The sequence below is a fragment of the Ailuropoda melanoleuca genome, chromosome 1, assembly GCF_002007445.2.
Source record: "Ailuropoda melanoleuca isolate Jingjing chromosome 1, ASM200744v2, whole genome shotgun sequence".
NCBI lineage: Eukaryota > Metazoa > Chordata > Mammalia > Carnivora > Ursidae > Ailuropoda > Ailuropoda melanoleuca.
In genome coordinates, this window is record NC_048218.1 from 4182008 (window position 1) to 4200002 (window position 17995).

General features: G+C 52.7%; 1 protein-coding gene across 2 annotated transcripts in view; it reads left to right on the plus strand.

Moving 5' to 3' along the window:
- Window positions 1–5433: 5433 nt before the first annotated feature.
- Window positions 5434–17995, plus strand: part of TMPRSS2 (transmembrane serine protease 2) — a 36177-nt gene continuing 23615 nt past the window's right edge. The window contains exons 1-3 of one of the 2 annotated variants that reach the window (XM_034655405.1): window positions 5434–5609; window positions 14758–14828; window positions 16714–16936. In XM_034655405.1, the coding sequence (XP_034511296.1) occupies window positions 14814–14828; window positions 16714–16936 (238 nt within the window). In that variant the 5' untranslated portion in view covers window positions 5434–5609; window positions 14758–14813. The other variant, XM_034655412.1, reaches the window with a different exon arrangement.

Below are 17995 nucleotides of genomic sequence, written 5' to 3' on the forward strand. Positions count from 1 at the left end.
CTATCTCCACATACAGTCACATTGGGGATTAGGACTTCAACATATGAATTTGGGGGGGTCATAATTCAGTCAACAACAGATGTAAAGTGGGGGACAGCAAAGACAAGCTGGAACCCATATGCAGGGGCTGGAGCCCATGAGGCCAGATGGTTGCCCGTGACCTTGGTGAGGGTGTCCCTACAGAAGCTGGGGCAAGGGCTCGTTGTTGCAGAGCTAAACACACGCCCCTGGCCCAGGAGCTGGAGAAGCTGGGGACTCCGGGGGGAAAGGCCTGGTGACCGCCTCATGCACCGAGGTGTGTCAGCTGACCGGCAACACAAGACGGGTGCAAAAGCCAGTCCTGCTTCACTTCTGCCCTCCAGGTCCCCCAAGATCCCTCATGGTCCTACCCCAACCCCTTTGTGCACACAAAGTAGGGAGTTCTGATGAAGTCGTGTCATTGCAAAGCTACCACATCTCCTAAAAGTTCTAGCACTTTTATTTTCACATATGGTCTTTAATTCACCCGAGTTGACTTACACGTCCGATGTGACGTAGGATTCGAACTCCATCTTTTCTACATGAGCCTCAGTTTCCGTGAGACTTCTCCACACAGCTGTATGCCCCCTGTTAACACCTCACGTCTCCATACATACGTGCTTCTATGTCTTGGCTCCCTGTCCTTCCCCATTCGTGGTTTCTTCTTTTCCCCAGGCCAGGACCTTGTATAGCTTTTTATAATGAAGTCATCAGACTCAATCTCCTACAACTGGTCTTCTGAGACAGTTTATTTGGGAAGAATCCTGCCACGTCTATGCTTTCGACAGGTGTGCCTTGGCCCTTCGCCCTTTCGAGCTCTTGCATGTACATTTTCGACCAAGTTCATGGAGGAGCTCCAGCACAGTGTCAGAACTCTGGCTGCAATTACGTTAAATGTATGACCTCAGTTTGAGGGGATACCTTGTAATGCTTCAGCTTCTTTACATGAGTTGTATTTCTTTCTATTTGTTTAGTCTTTAATACCTTTCAGTAGAGGCTGATAATTTTCTCCCTAAGAGTTTTCACATATTTGGTAAGATTTATTCAAGATAACTTATTTTTTGTTGCCATTTAAGTGGTATACCTTTGTAGTTTTTTTTTTTCAACTTTTTGTGATGACACATTTCAAAGATGCAAAAAATCTGAAAGATTAGGACAATGAACCCATGTACACACCCCTCCTAGAGTCAACCACTATTAACATTTCCCCATAGGTGGCTTTTTTTTTTTTTGATGAGCCATTTGAAATTAAATTACAGACATCATGACACTTCATGCCTTAATATATCCACATGCCTCTTCTAAGAATGACGTTCTCCTACAAAATCACGCTACCGTTGTTACAGTAAATGATACATTTAAAAAGAACACTTCCAGTGGCTGGGTGGAATCATCTTCAAATAATGACTGACTGGTTTCTTCCCTTGTAATTCTCATCAGGTTAATCTCTCACCTTTGCTAAAATATTCCTTACAATGTTGAGTAGAACCCTAGCCACAATCCTTTCCATTTCACCATTAAGGGTGATAGTTTTGAGATTTTTCTAGATCTCCTTTATCAGGTAAGAAAGCTTCCTCCTATTTCATCTTTGCAAAGGACTTTTATGTTTTTGTTTAAATCACAGAGGCATGTTGAATTTTATTGAATGCTCTTTTCAAATATATTAAGATTGCTTTATGGTTTATGTGACTGTGTTAAATTCTACTAATAGATTTCTAATGTTAAAGCAATATTCTTTTACTGAGATCAATCCAGCTTGGTCATCATCTTTTTTGTAGAGTGCTGGGTTCACTTTGCTAATATTTTTAGGATTTTTACATTTACATTGACGAGTTGGATTGGCTTGTGATTTTCCTTGAACTATCTTTGCTATTTTAGGCATTGATACATAAGTGAATATTTTGTTTTTCGAATCCTTGGAAGAATTTTTGAAAGACTAGAATAATAAGTTTCTTAGCTGTTCCCAGGAATTAACCTAGAAAATCGTCTGGTCAATTATTTGGTGTAAGTGTCTATTTATGCCCATTAATAAAGTCTGCCCCTTGTGTTGATGAGGGAGCAGAAGGCTAGCTGAGGACAAAGCAGACCCCCCCCCACACACACCCCCAGATGGCATAGATGCGATATTCTTCCTGCACTCCTGGGGGTCCTAAAGCTAAGGAAAGGAAAAACAAATAGTTAACTTAGATCACAATCCTGTAAGACAGGAGTCCCCCTCATTTTACAAAAGTCTCAGCAATTTACAAGAACAAAGCATTTCTATCAATAACGTAGCTTTCAGAAGGGAATGTAGATACAATTAAATGTCCTTATAACCTGCAGCCCGTTGACAGATACTTGAATTGGGCAGGGTGTAATGCTCCTCCAGGAAACTCCCAACTATCTTCATGTTAATGTCTTGCTAGAGGCAAAAACAACCTTCACTTGACAATGGCAGGGCCTCGGGTATCCCGGCAGTCCTCTTTAGCATATGAAAATCCTTTTGAAACCTCCCTTTTTCTTACCTTCCCCAACTCCCAAGTATATAATCAGCCACGGCTCACAACCCCGGGGCAGCAGCCCTTTCTGCCCTGGGGTCCCTTCTCCGTGGCTTTCACAGACCACCATTTTGCACCAGACACGTCTCAGAATTCCTTCCTGGTGGTCGGCTCTGGGCCTCACCCCACCGAACCTCCCCTATATTCCAAAACCACATCAGTGTTGTTCACACCTTCTGTATTTTCACTGATTATTTTGTTTGTTCACTTGACCTTTGATGGCCAAGAGAGAAGGTGGTGGGTTTGTAAAGATCTTGGAATTCTATAAACGTCTGCTTTACACTTTTTTGGAAACTGCGTTGTTAGGGATAGGCAAGTCCACAACTACTATATTTATTTACTTTATCATTATAAGTGACTCTCCTTATTCTCAATAAAGCCTTTTCTTCTCGGGCCTATTTTGTCCATTATTAATACAGCCAAACCAGCTTCCCTTTACATATGTCCGTCCCACATATGTCTCATAAATAGCATAGCACACGCGTGTCTTAAAAAACTAGACAGTCTGATAATCTATGTATTTTTTTTCAAATCCATTCATATCAACTGGACAGTTTAGTCCGGTTCAGGGTACTTACAGGTGTCACGGTGGCTAATGTACTTTGCATACACTTCTCCATGTATATTTTGTGCTTTCTTTTTGTCCTGTTTTTTTCTGGGTTGAATCTTACTCCTCTTTCCCTTCAGCCTTTTTTGCTTCATTTTGTTTGTCCTCAGTGAGTTCTTTCCTTCTTATTCCATTTTTTCTTCTTTGGGGTTGGACATCATCAACAAATAACTCCATTTATTTTTAAGATTTTATTTACTTATTTGAGAGAAAGAACGTGTGAGAGAGAGTGTGAGAAGGAGAGAGACAGAGCATGTGCTGGGGTGGGGGAGAGGCAGAGGGAGAAGCAGACTCCCCGCCCGATGTGGGACTCGATCCCAGGACCCTGAGATCATGAGCTGAGCTGAAGGCAGACACTTAACGGACTGTGCCAGCCAGGTGCCTTTCTGCTAAGTATCTTTAAAAATCCTTGCTTCTAGGGGCGCCTGGGTGGCTCAGTCAGTTAAGCGTCCAGCTCCTGGTTTTGGCTCAGGTCATGATCTCAGGTCCTGATCTCAGGGGTCACGAGATCCAGCTCCGTATCAGGCTCTGGGCGGGCCGCTGTGATTCCTTCTTCACTTCCCCAGATACATACTCCCACTTGACTTTTGTGTCTGAGGATTTCCCAGGTTTTCCTGCAAATTCTGCTGTAATTTTAAAGAACGTTAACAATACATAGTCTAGCCAGCCTTTTTGGTTTTGTAGTGGATTTCAGGATATCTACTCTGCCATATGAACAGAACTCTGTTGCCTCTTTGTAACATATAATACTAGTATTTTGTTTTCATTACATCACAGCTACTCCCCTTGGTAAGCAATTCTGATTTTTCACTTGTATTCATGAAAGAAGTGGTAATGTGGGGTTAACTTCAGAGCCAATTTGATTCAGTGGTTCAACGATGCCAGGAAGAACTGGGTTTCTAGTCTTCTCTATGCTGTCATTGTTGATGGAGGAGGCTTCCTTATCTGGAGCTAGCTTCCTGGTGATGGAAAGACAGCGGTCAACAATTCCTAAGACTACTTGCTTCTTCCTTCGAGCACAAGGAAGTGGGTCTCTGCGAGTTCCCTTAGAAGAGGGAGAAAACCCCCCAAACCTCCTTCCCTAAGCCCCACATCTCACTGGCCATAAGCGGGTGGTATGTTTATTCCTGAAGCAGACATTCTGGCGGGAAATGAGATGAAGTTGCTGAGCCAGAGCCTGGCTCCATGCCCTCCTCTAGCGCTGAGGTCACGGGGGCTCCCCAGGGGGCTGGCCAGCTGCCGGGAGGTGTGTGTACTCCAGCAAAAATTCCGTGAAGCTGTCAAGAGAAGGAGAAATGCATGCTAAGCGCATAACCTGCAGAAGAGGGCTGAATATAGAGACACACGTGCCACTGGTGTGAAGGTGGACATCAGGGGGTTGCTGGAAAAACGGTGTCATTCCTAGACAGCTCCAAACACACCACCAGAACAGAAGTAAGAGACGTGCCGGGAGGACACAATCTGACCTCTCAGCTGTACGTGGTCTTCTACTAGGGACGGCCTGGACACCTGTGAAATAGGAGAGATGGGTGGGTCCCGGGCATACTGGGGATGGTCCCCTTTGCGGATCTAAGGGTGGGAGCCAAAAGACAGGGTGGGACAGAAGAAATTACTAGGAAAGCCCAGCTCCCAGGTCAAGGAGGCATGTGATTCGGAATGAATTAGGTTTTCTTCCTCTCCCATTTTATTGCAGAGCAATGCATGTTGCTTTGTGTGTTGCCAACAGCACTGGAAAGAGCTTCTGAAGGGCAGGGAAAAGCCAAGCCTTCTGGGCTAAGGGTTATCTCACCCCTTTCTTTTCCGGCGTCCCTTGCCCGCGGTGCGTGGGAAGACCTCAACCCCCTCCTGGGGGCGTCGGGAGGGTGGGAGGAACTTGGGAGCTGAAGGCAAAGAAAGGCTGGCCCAGGCAGGCTGGAGGGTCCTCGGCGGTGGAGCCGGGCCAGCAGTCCTCGGAGTCTGGGTCTGTGGTCCGGGAGTTCACGGAGCAGCGGGGCTCGCGGGGGACTCAGTCAGGGCTCTCCAGAATTCCCTTCCTTAATCCAAACTCGAAGCGCTCACAACAGGAGCGGTCCAGGGGACGAGGGGAGGGACACACGCTCCTCCCAGCCCTACACTGCCGCCGGGGGGTGGGTGGGGAACGAAGCCCGGGGCGTCACCGGGTCCCCCGAGCCGGCCNCCGCCGCCGCCCCCGCCCCAGCCCGGGGCCGCCCCGCCCGGGGCCGCCGCACCGGCCCGTCCCCTCCCCCTGCCGGAGGTGACCCGGGACTGCGTTTAGGGGTGTCGCCCTGGGCACTTGGATACCGCCTCCCGGGATTAAAGAGAGAGCCAGGGAGCGTCGGGGACTTCGGCGCCGGACAGAGGAAGACGAGCTCGGCGGGAGGAGGAGGAGGCGGAGGAAGAGGAGGAAGGGCAAGGGGCGGAGAGCGCCGGGCTCCGGAGAGCCGCAGGTAAGCGGCGCGCGCGGCCGGTTCTCCGTGCGGAGTCTGGGGTGCGGGTCCCAGGCGCGAAAGGAAGGATCTGGGCGCTGGGGGACACCCCAAGCGGCCCCCGCGCTGGGTGGCGGCGGCTGGACGTGAGGCCAGGTGTGAGCGGCGCGAGCGGAGCAGGTGCGTCCCCCGCCGGCGGAGGCCCTCGGTGGGGCTGGAGGGTGCGCCGCTCCGAACGCCCCTCTCTCCGGCCACCGCGCTGCTCCGGGTCCCTGGCTCTTTGATCCGAGTAGAAGTTGCCTCCGGGTCCCTCGGGGTCGGCCCCCTTGGCCAGAGTCGGCTCTTGGAGCTGCGGCCCGGAGCTGGGGACCAGGGGTGCGCCTCTTCTGGAGGACAAGGACAGAGAGTTGTCTATCCGTTTCTTTGTTTCGGGAAAATCTCTGCAGCGCCGGAGTGTTACCTGGACTCCTTCTGCTTCTTGGTTCCCTCCCGAGGTGGGGAGAAACTGGAAACTCGCTGAGATTCCGGGAGCGATACGGCCGGCGATACGGCCGGCGCGGCGGGGACGGCGGAGAAAGGCTCCCGGAGGGGCCCCGGGCGAGGCGCGAACGGCTCTGCGGTCGCGGGGAGGGACTGTCGGCAGCCCGGACCCCGGCGGTGGCGATCAGAGCCAAGCTTCCTGGGCACCGGGGTTCCGCAGGAGCCCGACCGGGAGGAGCGGCCCTGGCCCCGGGCGCGCGCCCCCAGCCAGGACAAGGCTGGACCCCAGGGCGCTTCCGTCCAACGCACGCCGTCCAGCGGGACTCGGGACGGTGGCTACGCGGCGGAGTGCACCAGCCTGGCAGTGTACGTCCTGCCCACGGCCCCACGGGCCCTGTGGAATAGCCTTACGGCCCCAGAGTTTGTGCGTTCCCGCCCCAGAGGGCGGCACTTGGGTGCCCGGAGCCCTGAGGGCACATCGCGGTGGCCCAGAATTGCGAAGCCCGAATCCCTTTCCAACGCACAGGCGGCGGGCCTGGTCAAGATGAATCCTAGTGGCTCGCAGCCCAAGGTCTACCGGGTGGGCAGGCGCCAGCCAGGGGCTCAGCCCTGAGACTGCGCACTCCTCCATTCCAACTGGCGCGGTGGTCCTGGGACTAAGATGGGGGCACGCAGGGGCTCGCTGTTCGTTGCGTCAGGGAACTGGCAGCTGTTAGAGGGTCACCCGAATCATGGAAAATTACAAAGGCTGCCAAGCGGAGTTTCAAGGTGTTTAGGAAACCCAAAGTGAGAGGAAGCTTGTTGACTTAGCCTGTGAGGTCAGGGAAGGTTCTTCAGGAAGTGAGGCGGGCGCCAGCCTACCCTCAAGGCAGGTGGCCTCTGGGAATGTGGGCAGAGATTACCCAGGCCCAGGAACCTGGGGATGCAGGCACCCAGGCTGCCCCTGCTGAGAGAGGGAAGCCTGGTCAGCCCCCCCTACCCAAGTCACTGGGGAGTTGCTTCTGTTTTCCCAGCTTTTCCAGAGGAGAGGCCTGCCTCCCTGCCCCCAGCGCAGCAGACCTTGTAGGAGGCTGGGGTTATCTGGAAAAGCAAGGGCACCGCCAGGCAAGCACACTTAAGCTCCCCAGTTGGGGGAGCCCCCTCCACCGTTGACTTGTGCGGGGACATCTGTCATTCAACACTTTCCCCTTTGTTTTTGTTTTGTGTTTTGCTTTTAAATATCAATGGGTGGGCCGGGTGGGCCGCATGGGCCTTTGTTCTTGGCCTCAAGCAACTTTCCTCTTTAGCATTTCCAAGGTCAGCCCTCTCCTAGCAAGGTTGTGCTGTTGCCAGAGGCCTGGAGACGGCTTGGAGCTCGGGTCTCACACCCTTGGCTGCTCAGCCTTGGGCTCAGTCACTGGTGTTGTAGGAGAAAATGTGGCCACGGTGGTATTGGAATAACAGCAAACGTGGATGAGACACTTTCTTCCAGCCAGGTGTCATTCCAAACTCTTTATAACATCCTTCACTTCACTGTGAGTCAACTGGGGCAGAGAGGCAAGATGCTTGCCCAGGGTCCTGTAATCCGTGGGAATCCACGGGGGCGAAGCTTGGCCATCTGGCTCCGTGGCCCGTCCTGTGACTGCCTTTTCCTCCAGGAGATTGGAATGTCACAGGTACCACTGTGGAGGGCCAGGGGAGCTGAGAACGGGGCCCAAGGAATCCTCATGCGGCAGGGGCTTGCTGGCGAGCCCGGCTGGTTCCCCCTGCCCACAGGCCCACCTGGGCTCTGTGCTGAATCTTCCAGAGTGACCTGGGCTGGACTGTCTGGGACTCCTTGATGTGGCACTGCAGAGGGCTGAGGTCCCTGGCTAATGGGGCGATGAGGGACGAGACTCGGGTCAAAACGTCCCTGTAGACAGTGCAGCCCAGACACATGCGGGCCTCCCAGGAAGTGAACACCAGGAATCCAGGCTGGTAGCACTCACTCTTTCCCATCCAAACCTGTGGCTGGAGTCCTGGGAGAGTTTTGTGATCATATGGGGTCATTGCCCCGGTTCCAGTCACTGCATCAGACTGACAGTGGAGCTCACTTCTCTGTTTTTCTAAGTCCTCCAGAAAATCTCGGGTTTGGGGGGCTGGGAGCCAAGTCCAAGCCTTGCTAATGGGGGCAGGAAATGGAAAGGAAATTGACTGGGTCGATTTAGTGGCCGGTCAGTTTTGGTTACTTAAGGATTGGAAGCTGGTCTGCTGGTGAGGTGGGTAAAGGGGGATCTGGAGAGGACTTGGGGTCTTCGTGCTTTCCCACCTCTGCTCTGGATGTCCTGGGGTCATCCCACTCCCCACAACTGCTGAGCCGTTGCTGCTCTTCCTTGCCCCCCCTTTCCAGGGCATCTGCAGGGACCCTCTGACATTGGGTCTGCCCCAGGACAAGTTGGTGGCCTCTGGGGATGGAGTGCAAGGGCATCACGTGACTCCCATCCTGGCTTGGTTCTGGGGACCCTAAAGGCCATCTCAGGGAGCCCTGGCTTGCAAGCGTCCAGCAGTAGTGGGCCTGGCTATGGAGGAGGGGGACTCGTATGCTCTGTGCCGTTGACCGTCCTGGTCCCAACTACATGCGGAATCCTGGGGAGTCGCAAAGGGCTTGGCTGATCAAACAGGCCATTTTAGGGGACAACCTAGAGGCAAGGCTTGCGGTCAGGAAGGAGAAGAGCCAGCCTGGGACTTGGTCTGTCCTGGCCACTGGACAGTGGTCGGGAGCAGAGGAACCAGGATGTGTGGAAATGTCACGGTCAGCCTTAGAGGCATCGAGGGAGAAAGACACTGATTTTCTGGTGGGGATGTGGGCAGTTACTTGGATTGTGAACAGTGTGGACTTTGAAGAGGGAAGGTGGCTCAAAGACATGCTTGTAGGGGTGCCCGGGTGGCCCAGTCGGTGAAGCATCTGCCTTTGGCTCAGATCATGATCCCGGAGTCAAGTCCTGGGAGTTCCACGTCCCCTGCTGAGCAGGGAGCCTGCTTCTCCCTCCCCCCACCCCCACCGCTCTCTCTGTTGGCACGCGAGCGCGCTCTCTCTCAAATAAATGAATAAGATCTTAAAAAAGAAAATAAAAGACAAGACATGCTTGTAGAGGTGAGTCCAGGAGGAAGACGATAGAGCTTGCTCTGGGTGAAAACTCTAGGCATTTCGTCGGTGTGGACAGCGCTCGGCGGTGAGGCATCACTGGGGTGTGTGTGCAGGGGCCGAGTGTGCAGAGATAGCACAAGAAAGCACAGAATGTTTGAAGGGCACAAAGTGTTGGCAGGCGCCACGGCTGAAGTCTGGAAGTTCATGGAAGTTCACGCAGGCGCAGAACTGACGAAAGGTTTGGGAGCCCATGTGGAACTTGAAAGAGGCCTCGACAGAGAAATATCTTCAAGTGAGAGCTGAACTGGGAGAAGAGACAGCCCGGGTTTCACGAGACCCAGAGCAGCGTCCCTCACGGCCGCTGCTCCCCAAGGAGCCTTCCTGGCAGGACACCACACCTGACCTCATTTCAACCCTTGTTCAGAACTCGGGGCGCGGAGCCTATGTTTTCTAGGGATGTCGGGTTTGGAGTTCGTTCTGCGAGTGTCTGACCACAGACAATAAATAAAAGATCATCCTGCCTGGCCCCCCAGCCAAAGCCCAGTTCTGTTCTAGAACATGCTTGGATAGCCCACCTTCCAGTATTGGATCAAATGTTTCTCACTTGGAAGAACTCTGTTCTCTCCAAGGTAACTCATCGATATTTAAACTTGCATTGTTGGAAATTTGGTTTTCCCGGGTTGAGTTAAAGCTGCCTTCCTGATCTTGCTGGCCCTATGGATCCTGCTTTCTTTCATCCTTTGGACTTGCACAAAAAAAGCTGAATCTCTTTTGCACGTAACCATCCCTTCGATACCGGCAGGTAAACCTTCGTTGCCATCGTAATGTCATTACTGTGTGCCCATAATGTGTTGGCAGTTGTGCGGGAAACAGACACTCTCGGTCCTCCAAACGACTCTGTTTACTGATTATTCCACAGATGGGCTGGGGTGAAGTCTTTAACCCTTAGCCATGGCCTTTGCACGGTCTCGGGACTCCTCCCTCCCGGAGGGACCTGGACGCCTCTCTAGTGGGCCTGTCACATGAGGTATGCAGTCAGTGTCGCACCTGCTGCTGTCACCCACATCCTTCCTGGGAAGCTGGTTTTGTCCAGGTGCGCGCTTCCCAGCCTGCCCTCTCTCTCAAATTCCATCTTACTCATTTGGCCTCTTGAACTCAAAAAATAGTGGAACACTTTCTTGTATGCTGCAGAGCTTAGCTTGAAAGAAAGCAAGAAAAAAGGACCCGACCCCATTCCTGCCCTAAACAGTTTGCAATCGCACTGGGACAATGAGGCATTCATAGCAAAAGAAACGTGGAAGATGCAGACAGCGCCTCTCCTGAGGTCTCCGTCTCTGTCTCTGTCTGTCTCTGTCTCTGTCTGTCTCTCATTCCGGTGTGAAGCACTGCAGAGGCCTTTCGTCCGATTGTCTTAGACTTGCTTATGTGGAACCGTTACTTAAACCCACCACTGCCCCGTACGGGCGTCTAACCGTGCTTAGTATCTGCAGCAGGATACGAAGGCATCTTTCCGTCTGATGTCATTTTATGCCGTGGTTGAGGCCTAAGGGGCCTCAGTGACCGCTTGTTTATTGGATGGGGAGTTTCTTTCTTTTTTTTTTTTTTTTAAAGATTTTATTTATTTGACAGAGATAGAGACAGCCAGCGAGAGAGGGAACACAAGCAGGGGGAGAGGGAGAGGAAGAAGCAGGCTCATAGCGGAGGAGCCCGATGTGGGGCTCGATCCCATAACGCCGGGATCACGCCCTGAGCCGAAGGCAGATGCTTAACCGCTGTGCCACCCAGGCGCCCCTGGATGGGGAGTTTCTATTGGCGTTGCTTGCTTTGGAGTTTGAAGCAGGGGTGACAGGGGTCAAGGATGGTGGGGCCTCGTCACCCTTTCACATCTCCATCACGCACACACACACACACCCTGCGTCTTGAAGGCGCCCAGTGGGGCTCCGTGCAGCCCTTGCTGGTGGTGTGCGGCGAGCGCAGCAGGGGCTGCGTTTTAAGGACGCAGGGGCTGCGTTATAAGGAAGACCCGGGGCCCCAATCTGTGAGATTGGCCTCATTTGCATCGGTTTGCTGGTTTTCAAAGGACATCTCCAGGACGTGCTTGCTGAGATCCCCACAGAAAAGGCTCTTGTGGTTGGAAAGAGCTTCGTCATGTCATGGGGCGCAGGCAGGTCTCCACTGCTCGGGACTGCTGAGCCGGGCCGGGCAGGTGCCGGGATGACTCAGCTCTGAAAAGAGGCTGGAGTGACTGAAACCGCCGTGTTGTGTTGTGTGACTCAAGTGGGCCGTTCCGTCCGTGTTGGCGCGGGAGCTGGCCAAGCACAAGGAGGGACGAGGAACTTGGTCACACATTTGCTCTTCTGTCATCTGAAGGAAAACGGCTTTGTTATGGCTGGCTTTCCGGAATCAGGGACAGTCATCCGTGTCCTCTAAGTGACAGGAAAGAGCATTTGAGAACCAGTGTCATCTCACTATCCCGGCGGTCTTGCTTTGTTCAAAACCCGGCTGCAGGGACGTACCTCACTGTGGAGATGCCTGTGGTTTTGTGTCTGTGTGATTTGTTTTGTTTTGTGTGTTTTTTTGGACGCACAACCTTATTTATGTAAATGTGTGTGGTTTTTTTTTTTTTAAGATTATTTATTTATTTATTTGGCAGAGAGAGAGAGAGCCAGCGAGAGAGGGAACACAAGCAGGGGGCGTGGGAGAGGAAGAAGCAGGCTCCCGGCAGAGGAGCCTGATGTGGGGCTCGAACCCAGAACGCCGGGATCACTCCCTGAGACGAAGGCAGACGCTTAACGACTGAGCCACCCAGGCGCCCCCAATGTAAATGCGTGTTTTGAACATGAGCCAGACCCAGTGTGGCCCCTGGTCGTGTTGGATGGTGGTCGTCCCTGCAATCCAGTCCCAGAGGAGGCACTTCCCCTTCCCTGCTTTCCGGCCAGAGAAATTACAGGCGGCCCGGCTCCCGTCTCCTGTTCCAAAGTCTGCAGAGGCCCATCTGGGCGCTCTGGGTGTTTCTGGCTCTAAGGTTTTGTGGGCCGTGGGATCTCTGGACGAGATAGGATTATCCCATGATTACTTCTGGGTCCTGTGGCTTTTACTGGACCGTTCATGGCCTCACCTGCCGGAGCGCCTTCCTTCCCTGGCTCCCTGGTCTCCTGCTGTCAGGGACCACGAATGAATAGGAAGCGTGGATTTCGAGCACTGCCCCATCCTTCCTTTCAGAGGGCTCTTAAACTGGGAACGCCGCCAGGGGGATCAAATTCTCATTTCCTGAAACTGCACCCAGACCTCAAACTGGTAGGACAGCTCAGAGGCGCGGGGAGTTGGAGACCAGAGGGCTGAGAATGTTTGCTCGGGCAGGATGCTTCGGAGAGTAACCTCAGGGGCGTGCTGCGATTTTCTGCCCCGCGTGGACTGGAGCGGAGTGGGGGACTGTCCTGACGTCTTTAAGGAGCAGACACAGGACAGGTGTATTAATAGGTGGGGACCACACTATTTAAAGGCTTACATGGTGACCCTCCCACCTGTATTTTGGACAGTTTTCTTTCCTCATACCCAGAAAGGTGTTGACTTTTTATTTAAACTTAAAAAAAAATCTCAAAGCTAGCAATATGAACTCATTCTTGTATTTTTTTTTAATTAAGTAGTCTCCATGCCCAGTCTAGAGCCCGACATGGGGCTTGAACTCACGACCCTGAGACCAAGACCTGAGCTGAGACTGAGAGTCGAATGCTTAACCGACTGAGCCGCCCAGTCCACCCCTTCATGCTTGTATTTTAGCTTTACGTGAAAAGTAAATAAGTGAGCTGGTGCATTTTTATTGTGACCTATTCATTGGAGGTTTCCCAAGATTAAAAAGCCAAACTCACATTTTTTATTTATAGCAAGTTAATGTTTTTTGTGGGTTTTTGTTTTTGGTTTAGCGAGTCCCATCATCATTGTGCTCTGGGGATAGAATGCAGCAAGTGGGCTTAGCTGGTTCTCTCGCGTTTAGCTCCACCGGCTTCTGAGAACTGGTGGACTTGGGACTTTGGGAGAAATACAAGATGCAAATCTGCAAGCCTGCAAATGCATATCAGTCACCCCCACCCCGCCCCCTGGAGGCAACATCTGTCGGCTTTATACTCACTTTTATTTAACAAAAAACATCGGCAGCACTCACCACATCAGGTCATTTCACACCCTGGCAACCCTGTAGTGGCGGCTCCTCTTAGCTCCTTTTGCAGATGAAACCGCTGAGGACCAGGAACACTGATGTGTCCCAGGTCCCAGGTCCCAGAGGTCATGGGCTTCACCACCGCACTGTGCTGCCTGCTGCCGTTTGAGCCCCGACTGGGTGCCCGGCACCTTACAGGTGGTGTGAAGCCCAGCGCTTTCTCATCGGGAATGTGGTCTTGTGGATGCAGGACCCGGAAGGCTGTTTCTTGAACTATTCTTTGATCATTCCAAGACAGCAGGGAGGGGCGGAGAGAAGCTCTTGTGCTCTCAGGAGGGAGAGTGATGCCAGAATGGAGGCATTCCGTGCTGATGGTTTTTCTAGAAATTACTGTTAACTGTTCACAAACATCTGCAAACAGATTTTACCGCAAACCTTAGAAACTGTCAAAATGGTTAGTTCTGGGGGCGCCTGGGTGGCACAGCGGTTAAGCGTCTGCCTTCGGCTCAGGGCGTGATCCCGGCGTTATGGGATCGAGCCCCGCATCAGGCTCCTCTGCTTGGAGCCTGCTTCTTCCTCTCCCACTCCCCCTGCTTGTGTTCCCTCTCTCGCTGGCTGTCTCTCTCTCTGTCAAATAAATAAATAAAATCTTTAAAAAAAAATGGTTAGTTCTGAAATGTTTTCTCTTCTGGGTTTGGGGTAGTACGTGAAGAAATGGGGGCATGTGGGTATTTTATGGAATTTTTCCCCCACGCGTTTGTTAAGAAGTGGGAGATTCCATGTGGCTTATTCAGAAAGTCAGGTGTGGTTTCCATCTGGTGCACAGTTCTGGACCACCTGCTCCACGCTGGGTGCCCACCCCTCCTCCCCGTGGACCGTCTGTAGGAGCGAGCAAGGGGCGTCTCATGGCCTGCTGTGGCTTCCCTGGGCCCCCTCCTTAAATCCTCACCCGAATGGGACCGTGCCCAACGCCACATCCATTTTTGTCCCAGCCTCCAACAGCTGCAGGCGCCGGCCTGATGATGCCACTGGGGCGTGACAGTGCCTTGAGTTAACCCCGGGTCTTTGCCCCCTTTAACTTCCCCCTAACATGAGGGTTGGTGACTAGTCACCTTGTGCCCATTTCTAGTCCCTTCCCTGTGTCCTCCGTTGCCAGAGGCAGCCTGGCAGACGTCTCGGCCGTGGCGAGAGCTCTGTTACCAACAGCCAGCCCTGGACCCCAAGGCAGGCGAGCCCCAAGCTCATTGCGCCTGCGTTGTGTGGGGAAGAGGCGGGCGAAGGTGAATTCCAAGGTGAATGGGGGAAAACTGCTATTTGCTCTGGAGAGAGCTGACTCTCGTCTAGAACGTCTTCTAGTTCTTTCTCCGTGTGTCTCCTAAGAACTAACTGGTATCGAAATCACACAGTCTTATCGTTCTTTCTTCTAGGTCATCTTGGACGTCCCACAGCTTTGCCATTACCTGATGCTGCTGATAAAATCAGGATGGCTTTAAACTCAGTAAGTGGTTAATTATTACCTTCCCAGTCTTTCCTTTGTTCTCTTATTCCCCGCTGTTATTTTCTGAAATGTGTTGGGCAGCATTTTAAGAGCTGGCTGCGGGGAACGCGTGTGCTCTGTGGGTGCTGGTCAGGGCGCTCTTTCTGTTAGAGTGGGTGGGAGCGGGTCAGGGTGCAGACACACAGCGGCTGCGCCCCCAGAGAGTGCCCCAGAACTGTTGGGTGGATATGGGCTATGCCCTGCTTACCTGGGCCTCTTCTCTTCCTGCCCCGTGGGTGAATTTTGGGGTGAGCTGTGGGGACAGCCAGGGGTGCAGGGGTGCTGGGAGGAAGTAAGTCCCAGGGAGGAACAGGAGTGTGGGGGCATCACTGGCTAGCACACCCCTGGGCAGCCCAACTTCCTCTTAAACCGGGGGAGGCCGTGATTGAATGTAGCATTGGGCTGACTGTCCCTCTCCCTGGATGCCCCCCGCCCCCAAAACAACTCTGGAGACAAATGCAGTTATCTTTGTTCCCATTATATCTCACTGGTTCATCTTATCCCTGGGAATGTGTGCATGCAATACAGGGTTGTGGTTAATAACCAACATTTTCCGTATCTTGTATCTGGAAAATAGCCCTTTTGCTTTTCCCTCTTTAGCCGTTGCTGGTTTTTATTTTCACTGGATCCATTTTAAACGTCATATCCCCTGCATAGGACTTTGCCGGGACAGACCGCTATGCCTGCCACCACCTTTTTGGGGTGGGACAGCATGTTCTTAGATGCTTCTGATAGAGACCAAACCCATGTGCTACTTTTCTTTGGCCTTTGGTGCCCTGTTTAGATTAGAGATTACACTGTTTCCCTTTCTGTCCACTGCTGTGGTTCAGAGTTACCATCTTTGGACTTGCGAAGGAGAGCTCCAGAGAGCTCCGGTGAGTTATTAAGCAGAGGTGAACTCTGGCAGCCAGCACTTGGCTCGTTCCTGTATAATCTCGCTTCCCTGGAGGCCTCATTTCAAATGCTAAGCATTGCGTTGCCTGGGCTCAGAATACCAGTCCTGTCTGAGACCACGGTCAACAAGAAGCAGGAGGAGAAATGAATGAGCGGGAAGTTTGAGGGGCACTCAGATAGGAGGGCAAATGTGGCCTCCCCGTGTGGCCTCGCCAGTGGGTGATTGAGGATGGCGGGAGCAGGGGACACGCAGGCTGGCCGGCGGGGTCCAGGGTGGCCAGCTGGGGCCTTGCAGGGGCAGCCAGAGAAAGCAGTGTTTAAGTGGGCAGAGGGCGAGAAGGGCATTCCAAGGAGATGGATGGGCCGGGATAAAAGCTGCCGCTGGGGCCATACCTCCACGGGGTGTGCGCAGAGACCCAGCGGCTACGGTGCCCTGGGAGCACCTCGTCGCAGCTGGACAGCCGTGGCTAACTCTTTAATGTCCCTTAGCAAAGGGTGATGCATGTCCTAAGGGAGGTAGAAAAGGAACTTTTAGAATAACACGTATAGTATGAACCTATCACTCACATTCCTCTCTGCAAAATGGGTCCATGTGTCACACCTGTGCCATCATAGGGGGACTGCTGTCATTATAATCTCCATCTCAGGGTTTGGATGTTGACTCCTGCCCAGACTGCTACACAAGTTTTCTTTAAATTTTTTTCTACTAAATCTCAGTGTTGACCATTTACTCTCTCTTCATTTCAAAAAATGGTCAGTAAACAAACAAATATAAAAACTGTTGACAATTAGTTGAAAGTTCTGGGTAGTTCTTAGTCCAGGTAAGTTCAGTGTTCAGCCCGACAAGAATCTGCAGCAGCGTTTTGGCCCCTTGTCTAAGTGTGACGGACGCACGCCTAACCTCTAGGGTACCTGGGGTTTTACATTGTTCACCTTCTCTTTCATTGTTCAGGGGTCACCGCCAGGAGATGGACCTTACTATGAAAACCACGGATACCAGCCTGAAAGCCTCTATCCCGCGCGGCCCGCCACGGTCCCGAGCGCCTACCCGGTGTATCCGGCCCCGTACTACCCGCCCACGGTGCCCCAGTACACCCCGAGGGTGCCGACGCACACTTCGACACCTGCCGTCCGCGTGCAGCCCAAGTCCCCGTTGGGGACTGCATGCACTGCAAGTAGGACACTTTTGCGTTTCTTTCCTACAGCAGAACTGGCGTGGGGGTCCGTGTTCTCCAGGGGGCTCTGTCGCTCACTGTCCTCCATCTGCTGGGGCTGGCCCCATGCCCTTCCCCTCTCCCTCGATGTCACACCTGTCACTGCCCCTCTCCCTCCTGCCTGGGGCCCTTGGAGAGCTGTCAGGCTGCAAAGCTCCTTCCTTCACTTTCCTTAACTCTCCTGTCCCAGCTTGACCTGTACCACCACCCGGGGTGGTCTTCCCGGCTGGGCCTCTCTACCCTGTGCTTGCCTGTGCAGCTTGTCGATGCATCACCCTGAGTGAATGGTAAGCTCCGATGCGGGAGTCACTTACCCACCCTTTGTTTGTGGCGCTGTTCCCTGGATACAGCAAGTCACATGTAAGATGCTGGACGAGAGCTTCACGCTCAGCGAATGAAGTGTGGTGTGGTTGGCACTTGGAAGTATGTCTGGGCTTTAAGGGTCTCGTGGACAGAGCAGAGAGGGCGTAGAGCAGGGTGAGGGCTCCAAGGACTGATCCCTTCAATGCCATGCACTTCTTTCTAACTCTGTTCAGCTCCTTTCTTCTTGAAGCTCTGCGAGTTTTTGTTTTTTCTTTTAAAGATTTTATTTATTTGAGAGAGAGAGCTTGCGCGCATGGGCAGGGGTCGGGGAGGGGCAGAGGGAGAAGCCGGCTTCATGCTGAGCAAGGTGCCCAAGGTGGGGCTGGATCCCGGGATGCTGGGATCATGACCTGAGCCAAAGGCAGACCTTCGACCGGCTGAGCTGCACAGGTGCCCCTCCCCTCCCAGCTTTGAGTGTAGCACTGGAAGTGTTGAGAACTGCTGGGTAAACTGGTCCGGCAGAGTACTAGTACAGTTAGTACTAGCACAGCTAGTATGAGTACTAGGGGCTAGACAATTAACGTTTTTGCTGACTGTGTTTTCTTCATTTTGGGAGCATGCATGTACACGGAGCGTGGACAGGTAAAGAGTAATATAATAAAGCGAATTTCCATGTGCTCCCAGCACATCAAAAAGCATAGAAGGGAGTTCTTAACA